Source organism: Pristiophorus japonicus, unplaced genomic scaffold, assembly GCF_044704955.1.
Source record: "Pristiophorus japonicus isolate sPriJap1 unplaced genomic scaffold, sPriJap1.hap1 HAP1_SCAFFOLD_1275, whole genome shotgun sequence".
NCBI classification, from domain to species: domain Eukaryota; kingdom Metazoa; phylum Chordata; class Chondrichthyes; family Pristiophoridae; genus Pristiophorus; species Pristiophorus japonicus.
Window position 1 is genome coordinate 42676 of NW_027250941.1, and position 23052 is coordinate 65727.

General features: G+C 45.0%; 1 protein-coding gene across 1 annotated transcript in view; it reads left to right on the forward strand.

Moving 5' to 3' along the window:
* The window catches only part of LOC139242257 (uncharacterized), a gene marked incomplete at its 3' end in the record, with an annotated part of 78464 nt that overhangs the window by 39452 nt on the left and 15960 nt on the right, over window positions 1-23052 (forward strand). The window contains exons 5-6 of the mRNA XM_070870293.1: window positions 3033-3140; window positions 21732-21815. Coding sequence (XP_070726394.1) covers window positions 3033-3140; window positions 21732-21815 — 192 coding nt within the window. The remainder of the gene's footprint in view (window positions 1-3032; window positions 3141-21731; window positions 21816-23052) is intronic.

Genomic DNA, 23052 nt, shown 5'->3' on the forward strand with positions numbered 1-23052 from the left:
CCCCGCCCCCCTGCATTTGCAGAATCGGCGCGACTCTGTGGCTCCGCCCCCTGCTGATGTCTGTGCACCGCGCCGAGCTCCGAGGGACCTGCAGGAAGCCTGAGAATTGCAAGATACATTTTTGTCGCGCTTTAGGCGCGAAAAACGGGCGTCCATGTCGGGCCTGCGCCGTTCTAGGCGCGGCCCGAAACTTGACCCCCTTGAAACTAGTGACAATTCTTGATGTAAAGAAATCCTAACTTAAACATCATTTTCTTTACTAATTCTAATAAAGGAGAAATAAAACCAGTCTAGCAAACTTAATATTAAACTGCAACCTCGCAAAGCTTTAATACTGAAAAATAATTAAAAAAGGATTATATTGGATGATATTTCAACAAATAACAAGACTTCTCTGATAAGCATGGCTACATCTAGGGAGTGATGAGAGCTAATGACTTCATGTCTCAAACTGGACCTCCCTCCTTTAGCTTGCAATAAGAACCATTAGTCACATTGCACCAGCCACCAGTTGATTTGAAGGCCTAAAAGCAATTTATTTTGAAGAGCAGTAATTCAAGCCAAGGCTTTAGTTATTTAACCTTTGAAACTTCTAAATATCCTCCTAAGCCTATATTCTTACAGGCACAATTTAGAAATTTACAGATGACATGAAACTTGGAAGTGTAGTAAACAATGAGTAAAATAGTACTAAACTTCAAGAAGACATAGATAGGCTGGTTGCTGGTGGAATAGATGGACACATGGCAGATGAAATTTAACACAGAAAAGTGTGAGGTGATACATTTTAGTAGGAAAAATGTGGAGAGACAGTACAAGCTAAATGGTACAACAGGAGATTTGATAGAGATGTTAAAAATCATGAATGATTTAGACAGATTAAATAAAGAAACTATTTCCAGTGGTTGAAGGGTCAGTAACCAGAGGACACAGATTTAAGGTGATTGGCAAACGAACTAGAGGCAACATGAGGAAAAACTTTTTTACGTAATGAGTGGTTAGGATTTGGAATTCACTCACTGCCTGAAAGATCAGTGGAAACAGATTCAGTAGTAGTTTTCAAAAGGAATCGGATAAAAAATTTCAGGGATATGGGGAAAGAGTGGGGAAATAGGACTAACTGGATTGCTCTTCGAAAGACTCAATGGCTTCCCTATGTGCTGCAATATTCTCTGATTCTATAATTAAGGTATATTTGCTCTTATTTTTCCTCCCAAAATGTATCACCTCATATTTCTCTGTGATAAACTCTATCCAGTTTTGATTCCCTGTTTCCAACCAACCATTGGCAACATCACACTTCCCCATTTACTAAACACAGCTGTGTTTATGCCTGGGTTCTCCTGTTTGTCTGCTGTAACTTGAGCACATAAATCCAGGCTGACCCTCCAGTGTAGAGCTGAGGGAATGCTGCACTGTTGGAGGTGCCGTCTTTCAGATGAGACGTTAAACCTGCTCTCTCAGGTGGACGTAAAAGATCCCATGGCAATATTTTCAACAAGAGCAGGGGAGTTATCCCCGGTGTCCTGGCCAATATTTATCCCTCAATCAACATAAAAACAGATTATCTGGTCATTATCACATTGCTGTTTATGGGAGCTTGCTATGAGCAAATTGGCTGCCGCCTTACCACATTAGACAGGTTAGATGCAGGAAGAATGTTCCCAGGGGTCACAGTCTAACGGTAAGGGGTAAGCCATTTAGGACCGAGATGAGGAGAGTTGTGGGCATGTGGAATTCTCTACCACAGAAAGTTGTTGGGGCCAGTTCGTTAGATATATTCAAAATGGAGTTAGATGTGGCCCTCACGGCTAAAGGGATCAAGGGGTATGGAGAGAAAGTAGGAATAGGGTACTGAAATGCATGATCAGTCATGATCATTTCGAATGTTGGTACTGGCTTGAAGGGCCGAATGGCCTACTCCCGCAACTATTTTCTATGTTTCTATTACAACAGTGACTACACCTGAAAGGTACTTCATTAGCTTTAAAGCACTTTGAGATGTCCAGTAGTCATGAAAGGTGCTATACAAATAAAAATCTTTTTTTCTTTCTTTAACATTGGTGGAAGAGCCCTGGAAAAAAAACGGCATAAGTAAAGTTATGGTGGATGAGTGGGAGAACCCCTGCGGAAATTCGCCCCCACGCTGTCTGGTATCAATACGGAAATCATTGATTTATATTTGATGATGATAAGCTGCTGGACAACAAACACAGCTTAATGTCTGAGAAAGGTTAAGTTCAATAGTGTTTCTGACAGTGGATAACAGATGGAAGCTAAGACTATTTCTCAGCTTCTTGCCCATTTCCCTGAATTGCTTCTCAATAGAAAAGTATCTTGAACAAAAATCAAAAATTGTAGATGCTGGAAATCTGAACCGTTGGAAACAATCATCAGGTCAGGCAGCATCTGAACAAGCAAGTTAAACGTTTCAAGTGTGCAAACTGTGTCACGATGGGGGGGCTCCCTACCCCAAGCACCAACTCTCTCCATCCCTTGTATCCTTCAAAGCTATCTTTGGGTAGGTTCATGCAATGTGCAATAAATCACTTCCCTCACATGTCTCCAATACTCTGAAGATTGTGAATGATTTATTTTATGCTCACATGTATACCCTGTGCATTATTTTTGGTTTTATTCACCAGAACCTTAAACTCTGTCCACATTCAACCAGCTGTTTTAACAAACTATAACAGGAATTACCTGGTGAATTACTTCAACCCATTCAATGTATGTACTTATTACTGAGTTGAAACCTCCCAGTTATTATGTATAGAAAATAAAATCGGGCATATTGTAAACAGGCATTGATCCACTATGAACCCGAAACGTCGACCAATTTCACCCCACCTATCTCATGATCCTGCTACACACACATATATCTAATCTGAAAATGAAGATAAATTGAGTTTTTGAAACCATGTTCCCCTCTAAACTACTCAAATATATTACTTGTTCTCGTATTCATTTAATCAGAACAGTATTAGAAAAGATGTTTCAAAATAATGAATGCTTTAATTTTCTTTGTACAGGATGCTTCCTTGGCATATGAACAAGAAATAGCTGATGAAGAAAACTTTACTGCCAAAGAAGCAGAAAAGAGGAAAGATGATCTCTCTGCATTAGAGAAATTGTTTCAGGTATTAATATTTTGCTGATATTTCATTGATATTTTCGTATTAGGTTTAAACTTCGCTGATAATTTTACGTCTTGGTTAATTGTTTTCAGTAAGTTTTTGGCACTGAATTTAAATTGGTTTGTGAAGAACACAGTAATACTAATGGAATAGTGAAATTACCTGCACTGCATTTAAAAATAGATCATGTACACCTCATCGATGGCTCAGTGAGATTACCAGCTATCTCCATCCCCCTCCCTGCCCACTGTCTGAAGCTGAAATGGATTTTTCATAGCCTCAGTGGCCTATTTGATCTTGAGCTGAGCTTCCGTAACATCGCCCAACTCCACTCCTGCCTCAGCTCATCTGATGTTGAAACCATAATCCATGTCGTTACCACCAGACATGACTATTCCAATGCTCTTCTGGCCGGTCTCACATCCTCCACTCTCTGTAAACTTGAGGTCATCCAAAACTCAGCAGCCAATATCCTAACATGCACCGCTCCGTTCACCTATCACTCCTGTGCTCGCTGACATACATTGGCCCGGTATTTACAGTAGTGATAATGGCAAGGCTGTCAGTGCTTGCCGTTATTACAGGGTAAAAATGACAGCAACTTCTGAAGCCCGCACTTGCACAGTTAAACGCGGAAATCGGGAAATTGCTGTCAGAGATATCCTGCTCCTCCACAAGCTGCACTGTTGCAGTCTTCGCTGATGGAATCAGCACAGAATCACTGATTTGGCATGAACTACTTACCCACTAATCTCACTGTAAAGACTAATGAAAAAGTTAAGCCTTGTTCAATCAGAGTTTTTAACTAACTCATAATTACTGCTGAACAACCACTCTGACCCTGAAAAAATAATTTTACAAGTGTGGAGTCCCAATCCCTCAGAAGGAAATTTAAATGTTGCAGGTTTTTAAAAAAAAATGTTTTTCACGTTTGTGTTTTGCTATTTAAGTTTCTCCCTTAACCCCATTTGAAAGTCCCAATCTTTAATTTGCTTTCTGAGCAATGATTTAAATGTGATTTATATTCTCTGATTTTTACTTCCTGCTTTGCTGTCTGTGAGAATTCTTCAATCTGATTGGTTGATCAGCAGCCTGCCTGTTGCCTGCCCTGTTGTTAGATGCCACAGATTCCCTGCAGAAGGCGGCAAATTCAAACTGACATCGGAATAGAGGGGGTCTGTGCTTTAGAACCCGCTAAAACCTTTTTGAGGTCAAGGACAAATGTCGTTCCTTCACCACTGACTGTAAAATTCAGGCCATAGGCTCCTGGTCCGGCAACATCTATATTTTAAAATTCTCATCCTTATGTTCAAATTACTCAATGGTCTTGCCCCTCCCTATATTTGTATCCTCCTCCAGCTCTATAATCCACTGAGAACTATGGGCTCCTCCAATTTTGGCTTTTTGCGCATCCCTGATTTTCATCGCTCCGCCATTGGCCTTCATCTGCATTGTCTACATTCTAAACTCTAGAAATGTTGGTTCCTTTAGAGGATGAGACTGGGGAATTAATAATGGAGAACAGGGAAATGGCAGAGACTTTGAACAAATATTTTATATTGGTCTTCACGGTAGAAAACACTAAAAGCATCCCAATAATGGATAATCAAGAGGCTATAGGGAGGGAGGAACTAAAAACAATCACTGTCACTAAAGAAGTATTCGGTAAAATAATGGGACTAAAGATAGATAAATCCACTGGACCTGATGGCTTGCATCTTAGGGTCTTAAAAGAAGTGGCTGCAGAGATAGTGGTTGCATTGGTTGTGATTCTGGGGAGGTCCCAGTGGATTGGAAAACTGCAAATGTAATGCCACTATTTAAAAAAGGAGGCAGACAGAAAGCAGGAAATTATAGACCAGTTAGCCTAACATCTGTGGTTGGGTAAATGCTGGAATCCATTATTAAGGAAACAGTAGCAGGACATTTGGAAAAGCATAATTTAGTCAAGCAGAGTCAGCATGGTTTTATGAAAGGAAAATCATGTTTGACAAATTTGCTAGAGTTCTTTGAGGATGTAACGAGCAGTGTGGATAAGTGGAAACCAGTGGATGTGGTGTATTTGGATTTCCAGAAGGCATTCGATAAGGTGCCACTTAAAAGGTTACTGCACAAGATGAAAGTTCATGGGGCTGGAGCGTAATCTATTAAGCATGGATAGAGGATTGGCTAACTAACAGAAAACAGAAAGTCGGGATAAATGGGTCATTTTCCGGTTGGTAAATAGTAACTAGTGAGGTGCCACAGGGATCGGTGCTGGGGCCGCAACTATTTGCAATCCAAATTAATTATTTGGATGAAGGGACCGAGTGTAACGTGGCCAAGATTGATGATACAGAGATGAGTGGGAAAGCAAATTGTGAGGAAGACACAAAAAATCTGCAAAGGGCTATAGACAGGCTAAGTGAGTGGGCAAAAATTTGGCAGATGGAGTATAGTGTGGGAAAGTGTGAGGTTATCCACTTTGGCAGAAAATATAATAAAGCAAATGATTAATTAAATGGAGAAAAATTACAAAATGCTGCACTAAAAAGGGACATGGGGATCCTTGTGCATGAAACACAAAAAGTTAGTATGTAGGTACAGCAAGTAATCAGGAAGACAAATGAAATGTTGGCCTTTATTGCAAGGGTGATGGAGTATAAAAGCAGAGAAGTCCTGCTACAACTGTACAGGGTATTGGTGAGACCACACCTAGAGTACTACATACAGTTTTGTTCTCCTTATTTAAGGAAGGATATACTTTCATTAGAGGCAATTGAGAGAAGGTTCACTCAGTTGATTCCTGAGATGAAAAGGTTGAAGAAAGGTTGAGCAGGTTGGGCCTGTACTCATTGGAGTTCAGAAGAATGAGAGGTGATCTTATTGAGACATATAAGATAATGAGGGGGCTCGACAAGATTGATGCAGAGAGGATGTTTCCACTCATGGGGGAATCTAAAATTGGGGGCATAGCTTTAGAATAAGGGGTCACCCATTTAAAACTGAGATGAGGAGGAATTTCTTCTCTGAGGGTTGTAAATCTGTGGAATTCGCTGCCCCAGAGAGCTGTGGAGGGTGGTTCACTGAATATATTTAAGACGGAGAGAGACAGATGTTTGAGCGATAAGGGAGTAAAGGGTTATGGGGAGCGGGCAGGGAAGTGGAGCTGAGCCCAAGATCAGATCAGCCATGATATTATTGAATGGCGGAGCAGGCTCGAGGAGCCATATGGCCTACTCCTGCTTTTATTTATTATGTTCTTATGTTAATTAACCCTCTCCGTATCTACCTATCTCTCTTCCTTTAAGATGTTCCTTAAAACATACGTCTTCGACCAAGTTTTTGGTCACATGTCCTTATACCTCATGTGGCTCGCTGTCAGATCTGATTGAATTTTTTGAGGAGGTGACTAAAGTTGTGTACAAGGGAATGTCGATGGATGTTATTTATATGGACTTCCAGAAGGCATAAAAGACTGTTAACTAAGGTAGAAGCCCATGGAATTGAGGGCAAATTATTTACCTGGTTCGGAAATAGGCTGAGCGGCAGGAGATAAGCAGTAGGGATAATACCTAGCTACACAAATTGGCAGAATGTGACTAGTGGTGTCCCGCATGGATCTGTGTTGGGGCCGCAACTATTCACAGTATTTATTAGCAATTTAGATGATGGCATAGAAAGTCACATATCCAAATTTGCCGATGACACAAAGATAGTGGGCATTGTAGGCAGTGTAGATAAAAACATTAAATTACAAAGGGACATCGATAGATTAAGTGAACGGGCAAAACTGTGGCAAATAGATTTCAATGTAGGCAAATGTAAGATCATACACTTTGGACCTAGAAAGGACTGAACAGGGTACGTTCTAACTGGTGAAAAGCTAGAAACAGCGGAGGTCCAAAGAGACTTGGGGGTCCAGGTACAAAGATCATTTAAATGTTATGAACAGGTATAAAAAATAATCAACAAGTCTAATGGAATGCTGGCCTTTATATCTCCAGAACTAGAATACAAGGGGGTAGAAGTTATGCTGCAGCTAAACAAAACCCTGGTTAGACCACACCTGGAGTACTGAGAGCAGTTCTGGGCACCACATCTTAGGAAGGATATATTGGCATCGGAGGGAGTGCAGTGTAGGTTTACCAGAATCATACCCGAATTTCAAGGGTTGAGTTATGAGGAGAAATTACACAAATTAGGGTTGTGTTCCCTAGAATTTAGACAGTTATGGGGTGATCTGATTGAAGTTTTCAAGATATTAAGGGATAGATAAAGAGAAACTATTTCTGCTGGTTGAGGAGTCTAGGACTAGGGGACAAAGTCTAAAAAATGGAGCCAAATCTTTCAGGGGTGAAATTAGGAAACACTTCGACACACAAAGGGTGGTAGAAGTTTGGCACTCTCTTCCGCAAACGGCAATTGATGTAGATCAATTGTTAATTTTAAATCTGAGATTGATAGATTTTTGTTAACCAAAGGTATTAAGGGATATGGGCCAATAGGGTGTTAGGTTGTCGATCAGCCATGATCTCATTAAATGGCAGAACAGACTCGAGGGGCTCAGTGCCTACTCCTGTTCCTATATTCCTGTCATCAACATAGGCAGTCCCTCGGAACCATGTAAGACTTGCTTCCACTCTAAAAGTGAGTTCTCAGGTGGCTGTACAGTCTAATGCGGGAATTACAGTCTCTGTCACAGGTAGGGAAGACGGTGGTTGAAGAAAAGGGTGGGTGGGGAGCCTGGTTTGCCGCACGCTCCTTCCGCTGTCTGCGCTTGATTTCTGCATACTCTCGGCGATGAAACTCGAGGTGCTCAGCCCCCTCCCGGATGCTCTTCCTCCATTTTGGGTGGTCTTGGGCCAGGGATTCTCAGGTGCCGGTGGGGAAGTTGCACTTTATCAAGGAGGCTTTGAGGGTGTCCTTGGAACATTTCCTCTGCCCACCTGGGGCTCGCTCGCCATGTAGGAGTTCCGAGTAGAGCACTTGCTTAGGGAGTCTCGTGTCGGGCATGCGGATGATGTGGCCCGCCCAACGTAGCTGGTCGAGCGTGGTCAGTGCTTTGATGCTGGGTTGTTGGCCTGAGCGAGAACATAGAAAACATAGAAACATAGAAAATAGGTGCAGGAGCAGGCCATTCGGCCCCTTCGAGCCTGCACAGCCATTCATTATAATTATGGCAACCTCAGTACCCCACCCCTGCCTTCTCTCCATACCCCCTGATCCCTTTAGCCATAAAGGCCACATCTAACTCCCTTTTGAATATGTCCAACGAACTGGACTCACCAACTTTCTGTGGCAGAGAATTCCACAGGCTCACAACTCTCTGGGTGAAAAAGTTTCTCCTCATCTCGGTCCTATATGGCTTACCCCTTATCTTTAGTCTGTGACCCCTGATTATTGACTTCCCCAATATCGGGAACATTCTACCTGCATCTAACCTGTCCAGTCATGTCAGAATTTTATATGTTTCTATGAGATCTCCTCTCATCCTTCTAAACTCCACTGAATAAATTCTTCTAAATTCCAGTGAGTATAAGCCTAGCCGATCCAGTCTTTCCTCATATATCAGTCCTGCCATCCCGGGAATCAGTTTGGTGAACCTTCGCTGCACTCCCTCAATAGCAAGAACGTCCTTCCTCAGATTAGGAGACCAAAACTGCACACAATACTCAAGGTGTGGTCTCACCAAGGCCCTGTACAACTGCAGTAAGACCTCCCTGTTCCTATACTCAAATCCCCTCGCTATGAAGGCCAGCATGCCATTTGCTTTCTTTACTGCCTGCTGTACCTGAATGCCTACCTTCAATGACTGATGTACCATGACACCCAGGTCTCTTTGCACCTTCCCTTTTACTAATCTGTCACCTTTCAGATGATGATCTGCCTTCCTGTTTTTGCCACCAAAGTGGATAACCTCACATTTATTCACATTATACTGCATCTGCCATGCATTTGTCCATTCAACTAACCTGTCCAAGTCACCCTGCAGCCTCTTAGCATCATCCTCGCAGCTTGCACCACCACCCAGCTTAGTATCATCTGCAAACTTGGAGATATTACATTCAATTCCTTCATCTGAATCATTAATGTATATTGTAAATAGCTGGGGTCCCAGCACTGAACCCTGCGCACCCGACTAGTCACTGTCTGCCATTCTGAAAAGGACCCATTATTCCCATTCTTTGCTTCCTGTCTGCCAACCAGTTCTCTACCTACGTCAATACATTACCCCCAATACCATGTGCCTTAATTTTGCATACTAATCTCTTGTGTGGGACCTTGTCAAAAGCCTTTTGAAAGTCCAAATACACCACATCCCCCACTGGTTCCCCCTTATCCACTCTACTAGTTACATCCTCAAAAAACTCTAGAAGATTTGTCAAGCATGATTTCCCTTTCATAAATCAACGCTGACTTGGACCGATCCTGTCACTGCTTTCCAGATATGCTGCTATTGCATCTTTAATAATTGATTCCAGCATTTTCCCCACCACCGATGTCAGGCTAACCGGTCTATAAATCCCTGTTTTCTCTCTCCCTCCTTTTTTAAAAAGTGGGGTTACATTAGCTACCCTCCAATCCATAGGAACTGATCCAGAGCCCATGGAATGTTGGAAAATGACCACCAAACACTGACGTTAGTGCGTCTATCCTCCGAGTGGATTTGCAGAAACTTGTGGAGGCAGTGTTCGTGGTACTTCTCCAGCGCTTTGAGAAATCTGCTGCATATGGTCCATGTCTCTGAGCCATATAGGATGTTGGGTATCACTACTGCCGTACTGCTTGGTGCCAGATTTGAGGACCTGGTCTTCAAACACTCTCTTCCTCATGCGACGGAAGGCTGCATTGGCACACTGCAGGCGGTGTTGGAACTCGTCATCGATGTCTGCCCTTGCTGATAGTAGGCTCCTGAGGTATGGAAAATGGTCCACTTTGTCCAAGGTCACGCCATGGATTTTGATGACCGGGGGGCAGCACTGCGTGGCAGGGTCAGGTTGGTGGAGGACCTTTGTCTTACAGATGTTTGGCATAAGGTCTATACTTTCGTACACCTCAGTGGCGATGTTGACGATGGCTTGTAATTCAGCTGCTGAGTATGCGCAGACCCAAGCACGTCCGGGTACTGTAGTTCTAGCTTGGAGGCAGCAAAGGTTGAACAGTTTCCCATTGGTTCTATAGTTTAGTTCCACTTCAGCGGGGAGCTTGTTGAGAGTGAGATGGAGCATTGCAGCAAGGAAGATCGAGAAAAGTGTTGGTGCAATGACGAATATGGAGTTCGGTTTCAGATCAGCTATGATCTCGTTAAATGGCAGAACAGGCTCAAGGTGCTCATTGGCCTACTCCTGTTCCTTTTTCCTGTGTTCTTATGTGCTAAGCCTTTAAAAAATAGCCACTTTAGCATTAGTCAATAGTAGAAATTTTGAAATAACTGACCAGGTGTTAATGATACCAGTGAATAGCTGAGCTCTATAGATCAGGAAAGTTATTGGGGCAGAAATTCCGAAGAGGACTTCCCACGGGAAAATCAATAAAGAATAGAAATAAAATGCGCACTTACCTGAAGCTGCTTCACCCGCTGGAACTCCCGATCCACAAGCCTCCTCTCCCTGCGACGCGCAGCGCGTGCACGTCAGGACGTCCGCAGGAGTCACGTGTGCTTGGACACCCAATCACAGGTAAGTATTTACTCATTAATTGTAATAGGAGTTTTGTAATCCAATGAATGAGAAAACCCCCAAAACTAACCAAAAATACATAAAACTTTAAAAAAAACCACCTCCCACAATAAACTAATAGAAATTAAAAATGTTACACGTTTTTAAAAGAAAAAAAAATTGCCGATTTTTAAAAAAAGTTAGGGTTTGGGTTTAAAATAACATTATCTGAGTGGGCAGGGTTTTAACATAAATGTATTTTTAAAATTTTAATTTTAATCATGTTTTTTCTATGTTTTTAAACTCTTATGCGCCTGCCTTTTCAGACGCAAGAGTTCTGCGGACATTTGCCGTGCCAGATATGGCTAGATAACCCAAAGTTCCACGTACAAATGTCCTCGCTCCTGACCTGCGGATGATCTGCTTTTCCGATGCCTTCCCGGGTCCGTAGAAACGTCGTACGGGCCCAGGACGTCAGAAATTCTGCCCCATTATTGAATCTGCTTCCATCACCCTTTCAGGCAGTGCATTCCAGATCATGCTTAAAAAAGATTCTCCTCATCACCTCCCTGATTCTTTTGTCAATTACCTTAAATGTGTTCTCTGGCTACCGACCATTCTGCCCCTGGAATTGTTTCTCTTTATTTACTCGATCAAAACCCTTCATGATTTTGAATACCTCTATTAAAACTTCTCTTAACCTTCTCTTCTCTAAGGAGTACAACCCCAGCTTCTCTAGTCTCTCTACATAACTGAAGTCCCTCATCCCAGGAACCATTCTAGTAAATCTCTTTTGATCCCTCTCCAAGGCCTGTGGTGTCCAGAATTAAACACAATATTCTAACTAAGGCCTAACCAGTGATTTCTAAAGGTTTCGTATAAATTCCTTGTTTTTATGCTCTATGCAGGGAATTTTAACCCCCTCCCCCCCCCCCCCCCCACCAAGACTAGAATGGTTCACATGGATTGAAAGGTAGCAATTGTAACCTCACTATTTAAGATAGTGGCCACCATAAGTAGCTGCGTGCAAAACACTTGGTCAAGCACATTCCCAGGTGCTGGTCATGAAGATCTCCGAACAATGTGGACCCGAACTTATTTGGAATAACTACTCTTGCACCCCTCATGATACAATCTTTATCCACTGAAAATTCATTCCTACGAACGAAGTATGGATGAATTTCTTTCTGTGATATCTGGTTTGGCCAGCCATTTGCTATGTAGTCATGCATCTTTGACATAACTGGGCTACGCTTGGTTGCTCTACCAATCTCTTCAGCTGTGACTGGCTGTTTATCAATGTATGAAAAATAGAACATTTCTTCCCGATTGGTTGTAACTTGTGATGAGGATGGCAACCTAGACATAGCATCAGCATTACTGTGATCAGCTGATCATCTGTTATCAATGGCATATGTATATACTGACAAAATCATCTCTGCATTCGGGCTGTAGCCAAGGTTTGAACTGGGGACTTGGATGGAGGATTGCTGTCAGGGACTTATGGTCAGTAACGATGGTAAACTTACAACCATACAAATATTTGTGGAACTTCTTGACACCAAAAATTAATGCCAAAGCTTCTCTTTCAATCTATACATAATTACGCTCACATAGAAACATAGAAAAATAGGTGCAGGAGTAGGCCATTCTGCCCTTCGAGCCTGCACCGCCATTCAATAAGATCATGGCTGATCATTCCTTCAGTACTCTTTCCTGCTTTCTCTCCATACCCCTTGATCCCCTTAACTGTAAGAGCCATATCTAACTCCTTCTTGAATATATTCAGTGAACTGGCATCAACAACTCTCTGCGGCAGGGAATTCCACAGGATAACAACTCTCTGAGTAAAGAAGTTTCTCTTCATCTCTGTCCTAAATGGCCTACCCCTTATCCTAAGACTATGTCCTCTGGTTCTGGACTTATCCAGCATCGGGAACATTCTTCCCGCATCTAACCTGTCCAGTCCTGTCAGAATGTTTATATGAGATCTTCTCTCATCCTTCTGAACTCCAGTTGATCCAGTCTCTCCTCATATGACAGCCCAGCCATCCTGGGAATCAGTCTGGTGAACCTTCGCTGCACTCCCTCAATAGCAAGAACGTCCTCCTTCAGACTAGGAGACCAAAACTGAACACAATATTCCAGGTGAGGCCTCACTAAGGCCCTGTACAACTGCAGTAAGACCTCCCTGCTTCTATATTCAAATCCCCTAGCTATGAAGGTCAACATACCATTTGCCTTCTTCACCGCCTGCTGTACCTGCCTGCCCACTTTCAGTGACTGATGAACCATGACACCCAGGCCTCGTTGCACCTCCCCTTTTCCTAGTCTGCCACCATTCAGATAAAATTCTGCCTTCGTGTTTTTGCCCCCAAAATGGATAACCTCACATTTATCCACATTATACTGCATCTGCCATGCATTTGCCCACTCACCTAACCTGTCCAAGTCACCCTGCAGCCTCTGAGCGTCCTCCTCACAGCTCACACCGCCACCCAGTTTAATGCCATCCGCAAACTTGGAGATATTACACTCTATTCCTTCATCCAAATCGTTAATGTATATTGTAAAGAGCTGGGGTCCCAGCACTGAGCCCTGCGGCACTCCACTAGTCACTGCCTACCATTCTGAAAAGGACCCGTTTATCCCGACTCTCTGCTTCCTGTCTGCCAACCAGTTCTCTCTCCACGTCAATACATTACCCCCAATACCATGTGCTTTAATTTTGCACACCAATCTCTTGTGTGGTACCTTGTCAAAAGCCTTCGGAAAGTCCAAATACACCACATCCACTGGATCTCCCTTGTCCACTCTGCTAGTTACATCCTCAAAAAATTCCAGAAGATTCGTCAAGCATGATTTCCCTTTCATAAATCCATGCTGACTTGATCCGATCCTGTCACTGCTTTCCAAATGCGCTGTTATTTCGTCCTTCATGATCGATTCCAACATTTTCCCCAGTACTGATGGCAGGCTAACCGGTCTATAATTACCCATTTTCTCTCTCCCTCCTTTTTTAAAAAGTGGTGTTACATTAGCTACCCTCCAGTCCATGGAAACTGATCCAAAGTCGATAGACTGTTGGAAAATGATCATCAATGTATCCACTATTTCTAGGGCTACTTTCTTGAGCACTCTGGGATGCAGACTATCAGGCTCCGGGGATTTATCGGCCTTCAATTCCATCAATTTCCCGAACACAATTTCCCGCCTAATATGGATATCCTTCAGTTCCTCTTTCTCACTAGACCCACTGTCCCCTAGTACCTTCGGACAGTTATTTGTATCTTCCTTCTTTGTTCCCCATTATAATTTCACCTGAATCCGACTGCAAGGGACCTACGTTTGTCTTTACTAATCTTTTTCTCTTCACATATTTATAGAAGCTTTTGCAGTCAGTTTTTATATTCCCTGCAAGCTTCCGCTCGTACTCTATTTTCCCCTCTTAATTAAACCCTTAGTCCTCCTCTGTTGAATTCTAAATTTCTCCCAGTCCTCAGGTGTGTTGCTTTTTCTAGCCAATGTATATGCCTCTTCCTTGGCTTTAACACTATCCTTAATTTCCTTTGTTAGACATGGTTGAGCCACCTTCCCAGTTTTATTTTTACTCCAGACAGGGATGTACATTTGCTGAAGTTTATCCATGTGATCTTTAAATGTTTGCCATTGCTTATTCACCATCAACTCTTTGAGCATCGTTTGCCAGTCTATTCTAGCCAATTCACACCTCATCCCATCGAAGTTATCTTTCCTTAAGTTCAGGACCCTAGTTTCCGAATTAACTTTGTCACTCTCCATCTTAATAAGGAATTCTACCACATTATGGTCACTTTTCCCCAAGGGGCCTCGCACAACAAGATTGCTAATTAGTCCCTTCTCATTACACAATACTCAGTCTAGGATGGCCAGCTCCCTGGAAAACCATCCCGAATACACTCCAGGAAATCCTCCTCCACCGCATTGCTATCAGTTAGGTTAGCCCAATCAATGTGTATATTAAAGTCGTCCATGATTACTGCTGTACCTTTATTGCACACATCCCTTATTTCTTGCTTGATGCTGTCCCCAACCTCACTATTACTATGTGGTGGTCTATACACAACACCCACTAGTGTTTTCAGCCATCTGGTATTCCGCAGATCCACCCATACCGATTCCACATCATCCAGGCTAATGTCCTTCCTTACAATTGCATTGATTTCATCTTTAACCACCAACTCCACCCCACCTCCTTTTCCTCTCTGTCTATCCTTCCTAAATGCTGAATACTCTTGGTTGTTGAGTTCCCAGCCTTGGTCCCCCTGGAGCCATGTCTCCGTGATGCCAATCACATCGTATCCGTTAACTGCTATCTGCGCAGTTAATTCATCCACTTATTTCGAATACTCCTTGCATTGAGGCACAGAGCCTTCAGGCTTGTTTTTTTAACACACTTTGCCCCTTTAGAATTTTGCTGTAATGTGGCCCTTTTTGTTTTTTGCCTTGGGTTTCTCTGCCCTCCACTTTTACTATTTTCCTTTATATATTTTGCTTCTGCCTCCTTTTTATTTTGCTCTTGTCTCCCTGCATAGGTTCCCTTCCTCCTGCCATATTAGTTTAACTCCTCCCCAACAGCACTAGCAAACACTCCCCCTAGGACATTGGTTCCGGTCCTGCCCAGGTGCAGACCGTCCGGTTTGTACTGGTCCCACCTCCTCCAGAACCGTTCCAATGTTCCAGGAATTTGAATCCCTCCCTTGTGCACCACTCCTCAAGCCATGTATTAATCTAAGCTATCCTGCGATTCCTACTCTGACTAGCACGTGGCATTGGTAGCAATCTTGAGATTGCTACTTTTGAGGTCCTAATTTTTAATTTAGCTCCTAGCTCCCTAAATTTGTCTCGTAGGACCTCATCCCATTTTTTACCTATGTCGTTGGTACCTATATGCACCACGACAACTGGCTGTTCACCCTCCCTTTTCAGAATGTCCTGCACCCGCTCCGAGACATCCTTGACCCTTGCACCAGGAAGGCAACATACCATCCTGGAGTCTTGGTTGCGGCCGCTTACAGTTGAATCCCCTATCACTATCGCTCTCCCACTCTTTTTCCTGCCCTCCTGTGCAGCAGAGCCAGCCACGGTGCCATGAACTTGGCTGCTGCTGCTCCCCCGTTATGAGTCATCCCCCTCAACAGTACTCAAAGCAGTGTATCTGTTTTGCAGGGGAATGACTGCAGGGGATCCCTGCACTACATTCCTTGCACTGCTCTTCCTGTTGGTCTTCCATTCCCTATCTGGCTGTGGACCCTTTACCTGCAGTAAGACCAACTCACTAAACGTGCTGTTCACGTCATTCTCAGTATCGTGGATGCTCCAGAGTAAATCCACCTTCAGTTGCAATTCCGCAACACGGTCCGTCAGGAGCTGGAGGTGGATACACTTCCCGCACACGTAGTCGTCGGAGACACTGGAAGCATCCCTGGTTTCCCACATAGTACAAGAGGAGCATAACACGTGTCCGAGCTCTCCTGCCTTGACTTAACTCTTAGATACACTTAAATTGGCAATAACAATGTTAAAAGTTACTCACTGATATAGAAGAGAAAAAAGAAAAACTACAGACCAATCACCAGCCAATCACTTACCCCTTGGCTGTGACATCACCTTTCTATTTCTTTCTACTTCTTTTTTGTCTTCACCCTGTAGCTGCACCGGTCGGCCTTTATAGGCCTCTGCTGATCCCCGGACTCAACCTCAGCGACCACGAACTCCCGCTGCCTCTCGCGGCCTTTATAGGCCTCTGCTGATCCCCGGACCCACGACTCAGCGACCACGAACTCCCGCTGCCTCTCGCGGCCTTTATAGGCCTCTGCTGATCCCCGGACCCACGACTCAGTGACCACGAACTCCCGCTGCCTCTCGCGGCCTTTATAGACCTCTGCTGATCCCCGGACCCACGACTCAGCGACCACGAACTCCCGCTGCCTCTCGCGGCCTTTATAGGCCTCTGCTGATTCCCGGACTCAACCTCAGCGACCACGAACTCCCGCTGCCTCTCGCGGCCTTTATAGGCCTCTGCTGATCCCCGGACTCAACCTCAGCGACCACGAACTCCCGCTGCCTCTCGCGGCCTTTATAGGCCTCTGCTGATCCCCGGACTCAACCTCAGCGACCACGAACTCCCGCTGCCTCTCGTGGCCTTTATAGGCCTCTGCTGATCCCCGGACTCAACCTCAGCGACCACGAACTCCCGCTGCCTCTCGCGGCCTTTATAGGCCTCTGCTGATCCCCGGACCCACGACTCAGTGACCACGAACTCCCGCTGCCTCTCGCGGCCTTTATAGACCTCTGCTGATCCCCGGACCCACGACTCAGCGACCACGAACTCCCGCTGCCTCTCGCGGCCTTTATAGGCCTCTGCTGATCCCCGGACTCAACCTCAGCGACCACGAACTCCCGCTGCCTCTCGCGGCCTTTATAGGCCTCTGTTGATCCCCGGACTCAACCTCAGCGACCACGAACTCCCGCTGCCTCTCGCGGCCTTTATAGGCCTCTGCTGATCCCCGGACTCAACCTCAGCGACCACGAACTCCCGCTGCCTCTCGCGGCCTTTATAGGCCTCTGCTGATCCCCGGACTCAACCTCAGCGACCACGAACTCCCGCTGCCTCTCGCGGCCTTTATAGGCCTCTGCTGATCCCCGGACTCAACCTCAGCGACCACGAACTCCCGCTGCCTCTCGCGGCCTTTATAGGCCTCTGCTGATCCCCGGACTCACGCCTCAGCGACTACGAACTCCCGCTGCCTCTTGTGACCTTTATAAGCCTCTGCTGATCCCCGGACCCACGACTCAGCGACCACGAACTCCCGCTGCCTCTCGCGGCCTTTATAGGCCTCTGCTGATCCCCGGACCCACGACTCAGCGACCACCAACTCCCGCTGCCTCTCGCGGCCTTTATAGGCCTCTGCTGATCCCCGGACCCACGACTCAGCGACCACCAACTCCCGCTGCCTCTTGCGGCCTTTATAGGCCTCTGCTGATCCCCGGACTCAACCTCAGCGACCACGAACTCCCGCTGCCTCTCGCGGCCTTTATAGGCCTCTGCTGATCCCCGGACCCACGACTCAGCGACCACCAACTCCCGCTGACTCTCGCGGCCTTTATAGGCCTCTGCTGATCCCCGGACCCACGACTCAGCGACCACCAACTCCCGCTGCCTCTCGCGGCCTTTATAGGCCTCTGCTGATCCCCGGACTCACGCCTCACTGGCACTGAGAGTGCGTGAAGCAAAGGCAATTCGTCTCTCATCCCAATTATGTAGTACATGAGAGATCATTGCCCCAACTCCATACGGAGAAGCATTGCATGCTAGCTTGATCTCCTTAGATATGTCATAGTGAACTAACGTGGTGCTCTCTACCAACAGGCTTTTATATTCCTTGAATGCTGCGTCGCATTCTTTTGACCACTTCCATTGGACCTGTTTTTTCAACAGCTCATTCAGTGGATGTAATACTGTAGCCAAATATGGTAGGAACTTCCCATAATAATTCAAAAGACCTCAAAATGATCTAAGTTCAATGGGAGTGGGTGCATTTCTGATTGCATCCAGCTTTCCCTTGGTTGAGTGTAAACCATCTTTGTTTACTCTGTGACTGAAGTACCCCATTGAGCATTGAAATAACTCACAGTTGCAAGCAGTCACTCATACTCTGTGCTTCTCTAGCCATTTGAGCACTTCATTCAACAAGTTATTATAGATTTTCCAGTTTGGTGCTGAAATGAGTATGTCATCTTAATAACATACTAACCCTTCAATGCCTTGCAAAATCTGGTTCATCACCCCTTGGAATATGGCAGGGGCAGAAGACAATCCAAATGGTAGCCTATTAAATTGATATAGGCCTAGATGAATATTTATAATCAAGCATGATTTGGACTCCTCATCTAGTTCAAGTTGTAAGTCGGCATTTATGAGATCTAACTTTGAGAAGAACTGGCCACCTGTCAGCAATGTGAACAAATCTTCTACATTTGTCAATGCATTGGGTAGATTACCCCCTAGAACCTGGTTTTCGATTACTTTTTAAATCACCACACAATCTTAACTGACCATCTGACTTAGGTACAAGAATGGGTGTAGCCTAATTATTTATATCTACCTTACAGAAAATATTCTCAGATTCTAGTCTTTTGAGATTGTCCTTGAGTGCGTATGGGACGGGTCATGGCTTGCAGTAAACTGGTCTAGCGTCCTTCTGTACTGTGACACTTGCCTAAAAGTCTTGCATTAGACTGCCTATTTTGCAGAACATCTTCGGATATTGCTTGATGACATCCTCTTTCGATGCAAATCTCGTTTCTACACGAAAAATCTCATTCCAATTCAGCTTCAGTGATCCTAACCAATTTCTACCTAGAAAATATAAAAGCAAAATACTGCGGATGCTGGAATCCGGAATAAAAACAGAAAATGCTAGAAATCTCAGCGAGTCAAGCAGCATCTGTGGAGAGAAAGCAGAGTTAACGTTTCGGGTCGATGACCCTTCGTTGGAACTTAGTAAGGCAGGCTTGTCCCCTGTCACTATTAAGAGAGGCAAGCTCTGAAACTGATCCTTGTATTTCACAAGTTGCATGATTTCCTGCTGGAAAAGTCGAAGATAGAGCTGCGAGGCTACTCAGGAGAGCAAATCCCTGTGGTAGGACGTATCATCATAGGCGGTCCCTCGTATCAAGGATGACTTGCTTCCACGCCAAAAAGGGATGAGTTCACAGGTGTTTCAATGAAGGACCTAATACTCCAGATCCCGAACTACATCCTGAAGGATAGAAGATGCCTGTGTGCATTTTTTTTTTTAAACGTGGGGTGACCGTTGCACACCAGTCACCACACGGGCTTGACAGAGCTAGGTCTTGGTCCAGTGGCAAGGATTACCCAAGACAACTGGAGACCTGCTCTGCTGCACGGACCTAGTGCACACACATATCGAAGTGTGGACTGGCTCGTGCTGCCCCTGGGCCCCGAACTCGCGTCTCTCCTGGGCCCCGATCACGTCCCTCTGATAGGACGTATCACCGTAACCCTTGCCACTGGACAAAGACCTAGCTCTGTCAAACCCGTGTGGTGGCTGGTGTGCAACGGTCACCCCACGTTAAAAAAAATGCATGCACAGGTATCTTCTACCCTTCAGGATGTAGTTCGGGATCTGAAATATTAGGTCCTTCATTGAAACACCTGTGAACTCATCCCTTTGTGGCGTGGAAGCAAGTCATCCTCGATACGAGGGACGGCCTATGATGATACGTCCTACCACAGGGATTTGCTCTCCTGAGCAGCCTCGCAGCTCTATCTTCGACTTTTCCAGCAGGAAATCATGCAACTTGTCAAGATATAGCAATTCTGGTACTACGCTCGCGGCTGCACCAGTGTCGATTTCCATGGGTATCCTGGTTCCTGCAATGTCTGCTTGGATGACGATACTTTGCGAATCGTTGTTAGATATCCTTGTGCTCCTGATGACATGTATCTCCAGAACCTCCACGTCCTATTGCTTCTCTTCAATGCTATGTAGTCTTTGGTGATTGCTACTTCTAGCATTGAAAATTGGTTTACTTTTCAGTCGGTATGCCTTTGCAAGATGCCCAATTTTCTTGCAGAAAAAACACTCTGCGTTCACATATGGACAGCTTTGAGCAATGTGTTGTCCCAGACACCAATAGCACGACTTCAATTTACTATTAACCTGGCCGGTTGCTGAGGCCTTGGGGCCCAACTGCCTTTTACTTTTAACCTGCAGGCGATTGACCTCGGTTGTCTGCTAACTTTCTTCTGATTGTGTCACTGTTGATCCCACAAACAAAGCGGTCACGCAATGCTCGGTCCTGAAAGTTTCCGAAGTGACAGTGAATGAATAGCTTTTTTAAAGATATAATGTACTCACTGATACTCTCGTCATTTAACTGACCTTGATTTCCAAAACAATAATTTTCAGCAATTTCCTGGGGCTCAGGACTGTAATCTCCATCAGTGGCATGTCCTTTTGCTTAACAGGAACAAGCACATTTTTTCCAGGTTTCATACACCTCAGGGCCTGCTTCAGTCAGGAAAATAGCTTGTTTTCTTTCTAGCACCACCCAGTTACGGTTTTCATCATTGCGGACTTCAGCGATAGTATTAGCACCGCTTCACACATGCTCCGAACGTCTCGGTGGTGATGCAACTCACCCAAGCGCCCTATTATTCCCATAGGCGCAGCCATCTGGACTCTTCAGTTCAGCCAAGCGTGCTTGTAATTTACCTTTGATTTTTTTAGCTGTTCTGCAAAACAAAGAACCTCTCAAAGTAGACTGAACCTTCCACGAACAAAAATTGCAGCTAGGGAATTTGATAATACTATCCTCGATCGCCAAATGTGATATCTTCCTGATGACGTCACAGACACACATGATGGCTCCTAACACATGAACTTGTCATGTGACCGTGTCACATGATGCCTTTATTGTATTTACATGATTAGTTGCATTACCACAGTAGTTCACTAGGTGGAGCAGTAGTCCACTAAAGGGAGCTCTATTTTGCAATAGCTTTTAAACGTGAAGAGGATAAACATTTGCCAAATAATTTTAAAGAGTATGGGGAAAGGGCAAGAGAATGGGACTGAATAGTTTCCAGATATGTTTATTGATCTCTTTTAAAAGTTTTTCATCTGTGATTCTGTCTGGCATCTTATTTTAAATTTGTAAAATGCGATCTTAGTGGGTGTGGCTTGCTGTTGGAAGTGTTAAGTCCGAAAATTTACTTTATATCGATAAGTAAAGATCACATTCAGGCTCAAATTATCCACATATGCATTAGTGCAACAATATAAACTCATATTTTCATAGTTTTCAGTTGTAACCATGTACATTTCTCATCTTAAAATTGTCTCTCGCATTAAATAATTTTAATTCTCTTTCTTTCCCTCCCCAGCAACCATTATCTGATGAATTTAAAACGAATGTGAGCACACCATCTTTATACCCAGTTTATCATGCATCTGTTCTCATGAGAGATGTAAGTTTTCTTTATTGCTTATGATGCAAAAGTCTAATTACAAGTAAATATATGGGGGTTAAATTGCTCTGCGATCCGATTGGGGGTGGTAACCTCCTAGGGCTGGGACATTCTGCGCCCAGCGCAGAATCCTGCCCAGCCGTGGATTTACCCTTACCTCTCCTCAAAGGAAACCGAGCATAATCTCGCGCGCTCCTCTTCCTTTGCGGGCGCTACTGGGCGCTGAAAGAAGTGCTACGCAGATGCTCCGCGTAGTGCTGACATGCTTCAACGCCCCTCTCCTTCGATTAAAGTGGATGACCGCTGCACACTCTGCAACGTCTCCGATGGCCTCCACCAGGGCAAGGTGCAACCGGGCCTGTAGCCCGGCACCCAAGAGGCATAATGGCAGCCCGAAAAATGCTAGGGCCGCCATTGTTGAGCCGACCAGAGAGTCGGCAGACAAAAAAATATGGCGGCCCGGGGCACTGGCACTCTTCCCTTTAAGGAGCACCCAGAGAGTTGGTGTCCACCAGATTCGCGAAGCGCAAAGCTGGCGTTGTCATCCACTCGCGCCAGCCTCGTAGTCCGCGGAGCAATTTCCCTTGTGGGGCGCTAAAGGGTCGGTGTGGGGTCGCCGCGCTCGGGCGATTACATCATCGTCAATTGCGTGGCGGCCCGGGCCGCTAACTGCAGGAAACCTCCGCAAATTCCCGGTCAATTTCACGAGAGGCGGGAGTGCTCTGTTCCCCCTAGCAAAAAGGCAATTTCGCCCCCTCATGTATAATAGATAGATATGTGGGGGGGGCGAGGGGGGGGAAGAGAGTGATCTTAACCATCAAAAAGGATGGAAAGTAAATATGTAAAACATCTCAAACCAGGACCCAACCCACACTGAACCCCCCCACTTTTGGTTTTAACATAGGTGGGACGGGGTGGCGGGGGTGCGGGGGCGCGAGCTCGCTCCCAGGAGGCTGGTCACTCATTTAAATAGTTTAAAGAGGCTGTGTGCCTCAGATTATTTCTCTGTTGCAGCATTAACGAGCCGCGGGAAATCTGGTAGCTGAAGGGGGGCAAGAGCTGCTACATGGAAGAGTTGAGGTAAATGCTTTTCCAGCACTACTTGTGGGCTAGGAGGAGCAGAAGTGCTTCCCCCCGGTACTCCAAGCAAACCTGTTAACCTCCCTAGCAATCGGATCTCTCACTCCCATACCCCACCACGATCCGATGCCCTCACAATATCTTTCATGGCCCGTGA